Below are 12,655 nucleotides of genomic sequence, written 5' to 3' on the forward strand. Positions count from 1 at the left end.
GGAGCTGCCCCTCTAAAAGTAGAGGAAGGTCACATATCAAAGGCCTAACCCAGCTATTGCGAAGTAATTTGTCATATTATATGATTGGGCAAAGATATAGAAATTTTAAAAGTGACATATTTGTTTACCAACAAATCTCATTCTTAATTTTGACCATATGCACTACTTGGCATGTACCACTCAAGTGCACAAGCACGTATCAATGTACACCAATATACATTAGGAATATCCTTTTCAAACTTAAAACATGTTTAAGTGGTTGAGATCAATTGCTTAAATCATTGGATTCTTATTATGGTGATCCATGTTCAACTTCTCAAAGTGACATCTTATATAGGAATTTAAGGTACGACTTTTAGAATTCCACAGTGGCATCCATTGTTAATTGTCATGCCCCCCTTTTTGTAATAAATGTTGTGGTTAAAAATACCCATTTCATATCATAACATTCCTCCTTTTCCAAGTGCTTGTATCAATCCTGCACCTTCATCCCCCATGCATCCATTGAAGACCATCTCAATTTTGAAGTACGGAACATGGCCAATTTTCTTAGTTAGTTTACGTCATTGGAGTTGAAAAGTTTACTTTCTTGACATGACATTCCTCCCAAGTCTGCTTTCTTCTATGTTGTCATCGGAGTTTTAGATTTCCCCATCTAAACATACCTAACAACCATCCCTTGCCTTCTCTCTCTTCATTGAGCTATCAAACTTGCTCATCTCATCATACCTCTTCTAACCCCTTTCTATAATTATATTTGGTATTGATAATAATATTTGATATATATATTGTATTTAAAATTATATTTTTCAGGTTTATATATATGTGTATTTAATAATTATACATAAATTGAATCTATTCACATTACGCATATAGGTCTATGGGTTTCATATAAGAGTGAGAGATTAATTTATATCGTGTTCTTGTAATTTAGTCAATGTGATTGTAGTTGTAATATTTTACTATTTATTTAGCCTTACATGTTTTTAATTCTATTATTATTTAACTCCATTTCAGGAAAGGGTGCATCATAGTTCACCCTTCCCCAAATTGCTTGTCCATAAGCAATTGTCAATTCAATGTGTGGCTTATGTTGTACCACTGATAACATTTTCCCTTACAACTTTGAATTTAATAACCCAAGAATAATTTAAAGATGGAACTTGTCTTGATGCATTTTAGTACTTTCCTTCTCATTTGGTAGGTGTTTCCTTGGTCCATGATGAGCCTTGATGAATAATCCTAATCCTTAGGGAGTGTTGTAATCAAGTTCCATTCTTTTTAAGATGGACTTCCTACGGCTCTAGTTGTCTTATATGGTTATTCTAGAATGGTCCCCAAGCTATAATGTCACTAGCTCATTACGACTTTCTCCCTCTAGGTCTAATGGATATCCTTTACTTGGTATATCCATCATGATAATCCTTAGGAGTGACTTTATCTCTTCCCAATCCTTGTGGAAAAGTTCGTAATCAAGTTCCCAACTCCTTTGGGAGAAGTTCCAGGGCTCTAGTTATCTTATAATCAACCATGAACAATCCTCAGACTATGATACCATCTCCTTGCCATTCGTCTCCCCTCAAGGCCTTATGGATACCCAATATTTCACACATCCATCCCTCCTAGAAGACAAATCTATCTCTCCTAGGTCTTTATAGATGTGATCTTTGCCTTGTTGTAGGGTGTCCTAGTTGTTCTCCTTTAATTAAATTGTAGTAGAGTGCCTTGATAGCAGTTCTAATTTAACTACCATTGCAATAGGGTGCTCTTAGTAGTTCTCTCTCAACTACTTCTGCAATAAGGTTCCCTTCGCAGTTCTCCCTCAATCACAATGCAATAGGGTGCTCTTATGCCCCCCAATGCTTGTATCTTACCAACTCAATATGGAGACAACCACCTCGAGACATGGATATGCCTTTCCAGTATATTAAAGTCTTCAACAATTCAATATATCATGGTCCCAATGGTGGCTTATCCATCTAGTCTAATTCCTTTCTATGATGTCACTGATTATGGTAAAGATTTTTTCCACCAAATAAGTTATAAGAAAAATGGTGAAAATCTTTCCTTGGATATAGAAAGTAGGAAATGTATGATGTCTTTCTTCTATTCAATCTTCTCCACATCTCCCAAACTAAGTGTAGGCTAGTAATAAAATATTTAAGGTATCTAGTAAAATCGCTATGAAACTACATGTACCAAAGATTCACAACGGTTGGTTTCTGTAAGCAATAGGAGTTCTATATGTAGGGATTATTGGGAATTGGGATGCTATGGTAGTATTGAAAACATTGGTAATACTGGTAATGTAATCCCTTAGTACAATCAATAAGGCAATATTTAGCCATTTCTATGTAATTCGTATGTTTTGGCTATTAGTTTATTATTCTGCTTGCATTGGTATATAGCTGTTGTGTATAACTTCCATAATTGGCATGTGAACCTCTCCATGTTTAACATATGAATACTTCCATACCTAGCACACAGTTGCTCCATTTTTGGCATGTGATTGCTGCCATATTTGGCAGCTAACATTTCTGGCACTGTTGGCTAATATGAACCTGAGAAGTCAACAGAGAAGTGGAAAGATAAAAGCATAGTGGATTGAACTTTTGACCAGCAAATAGTGATAACAAACAGTGACATTGAGGAGGAAGTTACTAGGGAGGATCAATTAACATAGGACCTCGTTCAGGCATGGGACGTGGCAGTAGACTAGTATGTATGTTAGGAGGCAGAGAAGAGGGCTCTCTCCACTGATATGGTATGGGCCAAACTCATGGTGAATGAAGTAGTGTACGATATCCTAGGAAGTCTTCCAAGGTTGCTGGCACGAAGGCTGGTATAAGTATAGGAACAAAGAGAGGAGGAAGAAAAGAAGGTAGCAAATACTGCAACGATTTTACAAAAGAAACTGTAGAGAGGAGGAACCCAGGGACACAAGTAACTGCCAAACAAATCCTAAACCCAAAAATTAATGCCCCTCCTTTCAAACAAGGATAGGAGACACCCAAAGGAAACACATTTGGAGGAAAGTAAGGTGGAAGTGAGATGCTCCTTAATGATAGAACAAGGAGAAAGGTGATGAAGATTGAGAAACCTTGCCCAACAAGCACAACAACATCACAATACACACATAACCACGAGCGAGTACCAATGGGAAGGGCCACTATGTGGCAACACCATTGAGGAGGAACCAACAATTAGTTCAACATGGAAAATGGAGGACACCGATAGTTGGGAAAGCAAGTCAAGGGAAATAAGACTCTAGGCATTCGGAACCCGATGGCGAAGAAAGAAGTTTGGAGAGATAGGCAGCTGATTTATTTGAAAATATAGTATGTAGAATAAAAGGGTTGGTCATCTATGATGAAGTAACAGTAGGGAAAACAAAGCCAGAAACCCCCAAAATGTGGGAATACCAATACCACCAATATATACCAAAAGGAGGTGGAGGAGGAGACGTCTTGCAACCTAACAGCACAAGAGAAATACCCATAACAGGAGGACAAATAGGAAGAAATTTCCAAAGAAGAGAAAACTCCCTAAACACAAAAGGCCAGGGAGGAAGAACATCAAACAAACCAAACAAACAAAAACTCCTTGAATTTATGAGGGAAGGGTTAAAAGACCCAACGCAGCCTTGTAAAACATGTGTAACCATTCGGGAAGTCACTGGACAATTTGATAAGGACAACTTGCTAAAAGCTTTCCCGTGCACTCTATGAGGCATAGCAATCATCTGGTACATTGACCTTTTAGCCACACAGATGGCAACAAGGAGAAAATTGAGGAAGGCCTCTGAGGCAGAATTCAGATTATTATGGGATGACAACGAAGTAGTAGCAAAGACATCCAATAATTGTGAAGGCGACAATGAAAATGTTCGAGTATACCATCGGAGATTGAGGGAGCTAATAAGCTAGAAAATAGACCAGTAATTGAATTGAACAAAAGGTGGATCGTAGAAGGGCTAACTCTATTCATCTGGAGGAAAATTAACGTGGTACCCCTATTCACATATAAGGAGGAATGTAATCGAGCAATGGATATCGAGAGTGAAAACAAAACGTCGAGGAACAAAAAGAGAATGAGTGATGGCAACAACAAGGAAAGCAAGGGGATTCGAGGAAAATTCAAGCACTCCGCAAGGACATGATGCAGACGAAGGAGATGGAGGAAAGAAACTAAGGAAAGCAAAGAACTATGGTGTACAAAATGACAGAATGAAGGGCACACAAGAGCTAACTGTCCAAAAAAATCATTTTGCGACATCTATCAAGTTGTGGGACACTCCCTCACAGAATGTCCATACAACTTAACGGTAAGAAGTATGCAAGTACTTCTACCCACATAACAGGCCACTCCACCTATCACACCATCAAAAAACAAGACTTCCAATGTCTCTCCAGGAGACATTGGAAAAATAGACATGTGAGCAACAACAACAGCAATAACAATATGCTATGTAGTCGTATCTAGTAAGATGCAAAGGGCTGCTCAATGATACAATGTAGGAGGTGTAACGAATGGGGACACTTCACCTGTGAATTCCAAAACCAGCAAAGTGGTGAAAGCATGCCATATTGGTGGTGTAGGCCCAGAAATCACAAAGATTTTGATTGCCCAAAGGGGAAAGCAGTGAACATGTTGGAAGTGACAAAGTCAGAAGACAAAATAATGGACATCAGTAGACTACAAGCAAAGAAGGCTTTGTACTTGGACCCTTGGACAGAAAAGGAAAGATTCAAGGAGGTATGCATGGCCTTAGAAGAGGAACAAAGAAGAAACTAGGATACAACAAGTACCCCAGTACGCTCGGCATCGAAGGCCAATAAAATAAAACAAATGTTTGAGGATACTATACCAATAAGAGTGGCCAACTTACTCATTACACTACCCCAATAAGGGTTGTGATTTCTAGGAGAAAAGGAAATAATACTAGCCATGGAGAAGACAAGCCCATGGAAGAAGATGTTAGCAAAAATACTCCTCGAAGGGAACCACCAACCCTCCATCAAATGTTATTCACAGTGGGAATAAGGACCCTTGTTGTAGTAGAAATGGAGATTATGGGCCATAAACTTACCAACATTATTGTGGATGGAGGGTCAGGAGTCAATGCACTCCTTGGGAAGACATGGAAAACACTTAACAAACCAACATTTTGGCCACCTACCTTCCATCTAGTAGGGGCAGACCAACATGGCATAAAACCACTTGAAATGCTTGTTGGGAGTCAAATATTTTGTAATGAACCTGGATTAATGTGTTTTACTCTATCAGAAATATTATGTATTAAGTTCAAATAATTATTGATATAATAAATTTTACTTCTTTAAATTGTTTTAATCAAATAACTTATAAGTTGTCATAAATATTATAATTATTAAAGTCCCATATAAACATTAAATATATTATTATTCCAAGATGCATTAATATTATCAACTTCCCAAAATATTCATCTTACTATTCCAAATGTTATCAATGATTAACCTAAATCAAATTTGATTACTACAAGTGTTCTTTAAAAAAAAGGGAAACCCTAAAAATTACTAATATTTGATGTTTGCATATAATTACAAAAATGTTGCTACATCAATATAATACTAAACACAATATACGAATCGAATAATGGAAAAAAACTAAGTAAATCATAACAGTCACGACTTTACATTTGTGATTGTGCACGATATATAAATGTCATTGATTAGGGTTAGGTAAAACATATACACAGGATACAGTATATTGGTAAGTGAAGGAAGCAGTAGAATATATGCATCAAGCCGGTGATAGAGAAGGAAAAAGGCATATACAAAATAAGAGTGCAGAAAGGTAAATAATCAACAAAATATATAAGTGCGGGAAGACCATATTAAACTGCAGGAAATGTTTTAAATACCCGAACATTGAGGTCCGAATATAACCCTGCACCAGATATTGCTCAACCTTGTGCTACGTATTAAACATACCCTACGCTAATCACAGTGACCACAATAAAGGACATTCAGGTACTGAGTTGACAGGACTGACATCGCCAAACGCCATCAAACAATCAGGTACTTCTAACATAGTCACGTCATTCTGCATTAATGAAGTTAAATAGAAAGCAAGCGTTAGATAACAGCATTAAAGCACATATGAAAATTCTATTGATAATGATCAACCCATTATGATATACATATAATTCTTAAATTGGTTCTATTCTATTCATTCATAGATTATATTTAAATTGATTATTGAAGTCATAAAAGCAATTCGCATGGGTAAGGAATATACATTCATTTGATTATATATATATATATATATATATATATAAGAACACATATATACCTATGTCTAAATATATAGACACACACAATGTTAAATATTTTAAATTGTAATAATGAGTACAACAATATTGAGATATCGTTACAAATACAACAAATCTCAAGAATTACCAATTAAATGTATTTTCAACTATAGTTCAGGAAGCTTGCTCTCACCTGAGCCATGACATCTTCAGATAGGGAGTGGGTGGAGGGAGAGGCGGAGTAAATTCGAGCACCTGACGGTATCCTCCAGGGAGCCGCTTGTAGCTTGTTTCACACGCCCTTTGCACCGTCAATCTACCGTCTCCAGATAGTCATGACCAGAAGAGAGTAGTTGCTTGGTGCTATAGAGTGAAACTTTATAATCAATTAAACTAATTAAAATTATAATGCTCAATTCCTCAATTTAAATAATAATAAGGATCCAGGGCATGTTTAACTTGAATAACTTCCTAAACTTATACTGAATTTTGAATATCAGGTCGAAGAATTAAAAAGGGGTCATTACATATTTCTTGTCTTTTATTACACTTTTCTTCTATTTTCCTTCATATTCCCAGTCTTAAGTTCCCATTTGCTAATTAGATAATAGTAAATAAGGTATACTTAGTGCAATCTTGAGGAATGGAAGGATATTCCTAATTAGTCAATTATTTAAAGGAAATGATGTATAATGGAAATTATTTATATTGTATGGACACAATTCAGTCTCCATTCAAGAAAGATAATGGATGTATGGGCGTTAAGTATTTAATCTACACAATGTTTGTGATAAGAAAGCGAGTATTCACATGATCATCATTGTATGAGTCCAACTGAATTCTCAATGCTTGACTTCATCCAAATTTAATTATTCTATTGTTGTCACTATACATCACCTTTCTTTCACAGTATTGTGAACTTCCTTTCATACTCCACTATTCTCCATTTCCTATGCCAAAACTTCCTATCGCAAATTGAGTCCATCCTATTCCTTTTTGTCAATATATATTTCAAAGTATTAAGAGTGTGATCTGCAGTTTTCCTATTTAATTAAGTGTGATTTGCAACAAGTAATTAAATTAAAATGAGTGCGATTATGTTAAATGATCTAAATAGAAACTTTATATTCTCATAATTAATATAATCAGATTAGATTTAAGTCTGAAGGTAGAATCTTATAAGTGTGAATTCTTCTGTGAAAGAGAGTTTGATTCTTTTTTAGTGCAAATTTCAATTCACTAGTTAAAAGCTTTCAATTCGATTCTTCAAAGTGTGAACTAGACTGAATTCATAACCACTTGATATACTATCTTCATCCCTTGAGAAAACAGCCACTATATCTCTCATCATCTTAAAAGTCTAGGATTGACACTCTTAGGGTATTTTTATCCAATTTATATCTCACAACTCAATAAATAGATAACTTTAACCTACATTTTTTGTGTCGATGCCGGGGAGAGATATTAAACGTGTGAAGCTATAGTAAGTCAAGTTAGGAACAATGCGCCTTAGGGAGTGTCTGATCAAGTGTCGACCTTGCTCAATCTGGTACCTTAGGTCTATGCTGCAATACATCATTTAGGTGCATGAATAAACCTAGAGATAGTCAAGGAAGATTTGTTAAGAAAGAGTTAGGAGGTAGTTCAAAAACTCAAAAAAAAAAAGGGGTCATTGAACAAATAGATAAAAACCTTGACTACAAATGGGCAGCCCAATCCCAACTCAACGAGCATCGACTATCATTCCTCCTAAGATATCTGTCAACAATTTAAAGAATCTTCTGAAACTAGGTGTAGTAAAACTCCAGAACCTCCAGAACAAACGTTTAAAACTTAATATACACCTTGGGCAACAAGAGTCTTGGAGAAAATCATGGCTGATAACACAGGAAAAGTAGTAGGAGGTAATAATGTTGGAAACAATGGTAATGCATTAGTCCAATACAACAACAATCTTATGACCTTTGAGTCTCCTATCCAACCTCCCACTAATGATGCCCCTATGAAGAATATACCCCACTCAACACTTCCTATATTTAGAGGGTCAATTACTGAAGATCCGGATATGTTTCTATTTGAGTTTGATGTCCTCTATAATAGCTATGAATATAAAAGTGATACAAAAAAATTGAAACTATTCCAACCTATATTGAAAGATGTCACATTGCGATGGTCCATGAACCTTAGGAACATTAGGACATGGGACCAAATGAAAGAAGCTTTTCTGTCAAAATATCAAGAATATAGCAAAACCAAAGAAGTATGGGATAAAATCTTTCACATGAGCCAACGAGAAGAAGAGTTTGTAGAAGATTTCTTAGAACAATTTGCATTTACCTTGCAATGCTCAAGACGCCCTGATTTAACCACTGATACTATCAAAATGCTCTTCCTTAGGGGAATTCAAGATGAGACAATACAAGCTTTGAACTGAATTGGAAAAGGTGACATTTCTAAATTGCCTTTTGAAGACATTTGTGATTTGGGCAATGCAACAGGTCTAACAAAAGGAGAAATTGGTAATTTATTGGATGATCTTAAAACTGATCTCTTAAATCATATTGGCAAACAAATTGATACACTTTATTCTCGCGAGAAAAAAGAGGCAGAATGTATTTTGGCAGTATTTTGTCCCACATGTAGAAAGAAGCATGGTAGTGACTGTCCCTATAATAGAAAAAAAACATCTCCTCTCTTGAAGAGGCTAATTACTCTAGCCTAAAACTTTCCCTGTAGGGACCTCCAATACTGAGTATTCTGAAGAACTTGTAAACTTCATGGCACCCAGACATCCTTTTTCTCATCCTACACATCCCAATATGCAAAATGAGCACTCCAAGGGACAACAACAATCAATGCCCTTTTACTATAAATCTGAAGGATATGGGGGTTGGCAACAATCTTCACAACCTGCACAATGGAAGCCTTCCCACCAATATTCACAATGAATACCACAACCCCCAGTTGCACATCAACTATGGCAACAAGCATGGAGGCCACAACTACCACAATCATTTTATCCACGTCAACAACCATATTTATTCCCACAATATTGATCACCTCCAATAATAATCTCATGTTATCCACCACAACAATTACCACCATCGATTTTGCCACCTCTCAATCAACCATCCAATTCTTCTCAACCACCTAAAACAACACCAATGCCTGCACAATCAACACAAAATCCCAAAAATAAGGTGAACCAGCCTGTATACAATAATGAGGTGGCACATTATCCCACTTATCCAATAAACTCCCTTACAATTGATGGAGTTCAACTATGGTCTAGTAAGTTTCTTCAAGACCCAACTATTATAGAGATTGAGGATTCACCGGATGATATTGTTGAGCCTAAAAATCATAAGCAAGAGCCCAAAGAACCTCCTTTTCTTGAAAGACTTAAGGAACAAGCACAATAGTCTTTGAAACCATTGTCTGTATTTGATTTCATGGAAGAATTAAAGAATGTTAATATTCGAATTCCTTGATTGCAAGCAATTCAAGATGTACCAGTCTATGCCAAAGTTATTAACAAACTATGTGGAAAGAAGCAAAATAAGAAAGAAGATCCTAAATTTTTGAGTCATCAGATAACTTACAGACCTAATGCTGGGAAAGATCTCTAGTCCCAAGTATGCTGATCTAGGGATCTTAACCATCTTACTCTAGGAACTGCTGCCTCGACAAATGTACAGTCAGTGTCAACTAGGAAGCAAACATCATTAAAATGTTTCTCCACTAGTGAAACTGGTATCCTCAGTCTTTTCTTCATTGACTACTTGAATTCTTCAAAGTAGCTTGTCATGACTGACTCAAAATTATCACGTAGTTGCTCAATGAATTCACCTATTTGCAGTGTTATAAATCTATTTACCTTCCATGAAACTGTACCAAAAGTAGGAAATGTATTTTGTACATAAAAGAATATACATACAAGAATAGATCCAAATTTGCATTGTGCACTTTTGGTCTTCCTTATGGCTCCCAAATTCTTAGTCAATTGTTGGAACTGCAACTTGGCAAGATCATAAGTATGATCTTTCTTCACTATTTTGTATCCCACATCCACTGCAATACATGGAACACTATTAAGCCTGCTGGATTGATAGAACTTATGTGCTACTATCCTCACTACAAAAGCAATTAAGGGATCTACAATTGTATCAATTGTCATCCCTCGTTTATTCCACATTGCCCCTGTATTCTTTTCAATTATCTCTTTTGCTTCACTTCTCAATGTCTTTGGCCCATCTAGGGTTGGATACCCTGTAACCCTATGCACAATTTTCTTGGTGATTTTCACCGGTCCATTCTCTAACCATACAAATTTATCATGTATCCTGCTCAAAACTATCTTTATACATTTTGTCTTGAAGACGTTGGGGAAATCTAGGGCACGGGTTAACCCTTTCTTCTCAACAATTTTGAATTCCTCCTTCAACGCTCCATTTTCACACAATTTCCCATGTCTCCCTAATTTCCATGTCTCCTATGCTTCCAACCTACATGTATAGCAACATTTGACATCTTGGATCATTAAGACTTGTTGTGGTATCATTGACAATGCATTGGATGGATCTTGTTTATAAGCTATGTTTGGAATAGCTCTGAAATTAGGTTGTTTAATCTCATTACTTATCAATTGCACATTCAAAACCTCCTTTTCCTCTACAACCTTGGCTGCTGAAGAGCTAGACACCATTTCATAAAACTAGGTTTTGCAAAAATTCAAGCTATGTAACTCGGCACTCGATAAATACCTTTATGATACTGCAGTGATGGTGTCAAGTGACTATTAAGGAAATATACAAGTTTACACACCCAAAACAGGTTGAATTAAATGTCAAGACGAATGCTTTAGAATCTTGTTAATGTATTTGCTTGGATCCTAAGTCAATAAAATATCAAAAAGTAATTATTCTTAGGAATACACTAAGGAAATTACATGTTTTAGTATCAACTAGAGAAAACAAAACGTACTTTTCTAAAGCAAAGCTTTTGAGATTTCAAATACTGCATAGAAAATTATTTCACAGCCTTTCAAATATACGTTAACAAACAGGGAATCAAAAGGAGGACTAAAATCACCTGAGGCAAAGTTTTCAATAGTCATTAGTTGCTCCCTAAGTTGAAGTATAGGAATCACATAAACAAAAAGAGGCTTTGAAGGCTTCACCAACCCTGTTGGAAGTTTAAACTACACAATGAAAAATGGGGTAAAAATCAGTATCATGTTAATTTAAAAAGCTAATATGCAGACTTACGTATCATACTGGTACAATTAACTAAGAATTGAAAACAATTAAATATCAAGTGTTCACAAGAACATAAACTGAATTCATCCATTTCTGCACTTGCACTCAGATAACACATATTGGAATAGCAAGATTGAAATAAAGAGGAATTGGGAAATAACTCACTTCAAGTACAAGAATTTCTGCGGGATGAGCAAAGAGCTATATTAAAATAATAGATAAATAGATCTAACACAAAAAAGATATCTGGCAGATCTCACAAAAAAAGAATAGACACAAAGAACAAAAAATTATTGTCTCCTTTAGAACTTAATAAATGAAAGTATGCATAACCAAATAGAAATGCCTTAATCTATATCTGGTTGTGATGTCATTGTTTATGTTCAAGCCACAGCTGAGTGCTTTGTTTTGTGAATTGTAATGTCTCCTCTCACCTAGTCAGTTGTACTTCACCTTAGCCTATACTTGGGTTCGCATAGGTATGCATAGTTGGCTACGGGACTCAGTCTTTTGTGGAAATCTCGAGCCTCTAGTTTCAGCATGTGTCAACAACATTTCTATTTTCGGCATATGTTATTTTGGTAAATGCTATTTTCGGTATTTGGCCTCAGTTTCAATCCCTCCTTCAATTCTAGATGAAGAGTTGTCAATTTCAGTGCCAAGATAAAGTTCTTAAGGTGATGAAAATAATGTTTTGTATTTCTCACATAAGTATTCTAAAAAGTAATTTTATCTTATAATTAAAGTGACAAATATTTTATGAAATGTATCTCCAAAAGGAGGATGCCTAAGCAAGGGAGGGAGACAAAGTTCTTTTTATAGTTATATTGGACACCTTTGAAGGAAAGATAATATTCTAAATTTGAGTTACTCCAATTTCCCCTCCAACCCTATAAATTGGGTTGTTGGGTCTCATTCATTCATTCTACTTGTTCCCACATAATGAGACATTGCTGGAATGAACCTATAGGGTTCTTCTAAACAATTTTGAGAATAAAAACCCTATACAATTGCTCCAGTTTTGGTGGTGCAAGATCCACCCCAGTTGTTTGTTTCTTTCAGCATAGTTTTCTTGTGATTTTGTTAAGGTTTGGTGATAAGGGGG

The 12,655-nt window shown here is 35.8% G+C and overlaps 1 protein-coding gene across 12 annotated transcripts in view; it reads right to left on the minus strand.

Annotated features, from left to right (window-relative positions):
* The window catches only part of LOC149576021 (uncharacterized), a 311,989-nt gene that overhangs the window by 78,331 nt on the left and 221,003 nt on the right, over positions 1-12,655 (minus strand). For all 12 annotated transcript variants that reach the window (XM_089816148.1, XM_089816139.1, XM_089816147.1 and 9 more), the window contains one exon: positions 11,384-11,492. In XM_089816148.1, the coding sequence (XP_089672274.1) occupies positions 11,384-11,492 (109 nt within the window). The remainder of the gene's footprint in view (positions 1-11,383; positions 11,493-12,655) is intronic.

Source organism: Cupressus sempervirens, chromosome 1 (genome assembly GCF_028749045.1).
Source record: "Cupressus sempervirens isolate cs-2001-9-10 chromosome 1, ASM2874904v1, whole genome shotgun sequence".
Lineage (NCBI taxonomy): Eukaryota > Viridiplantae > Streptophyta > Pinopsida > Cupressales > Cupressaceae > Cupressus > Cupressus sempervirens.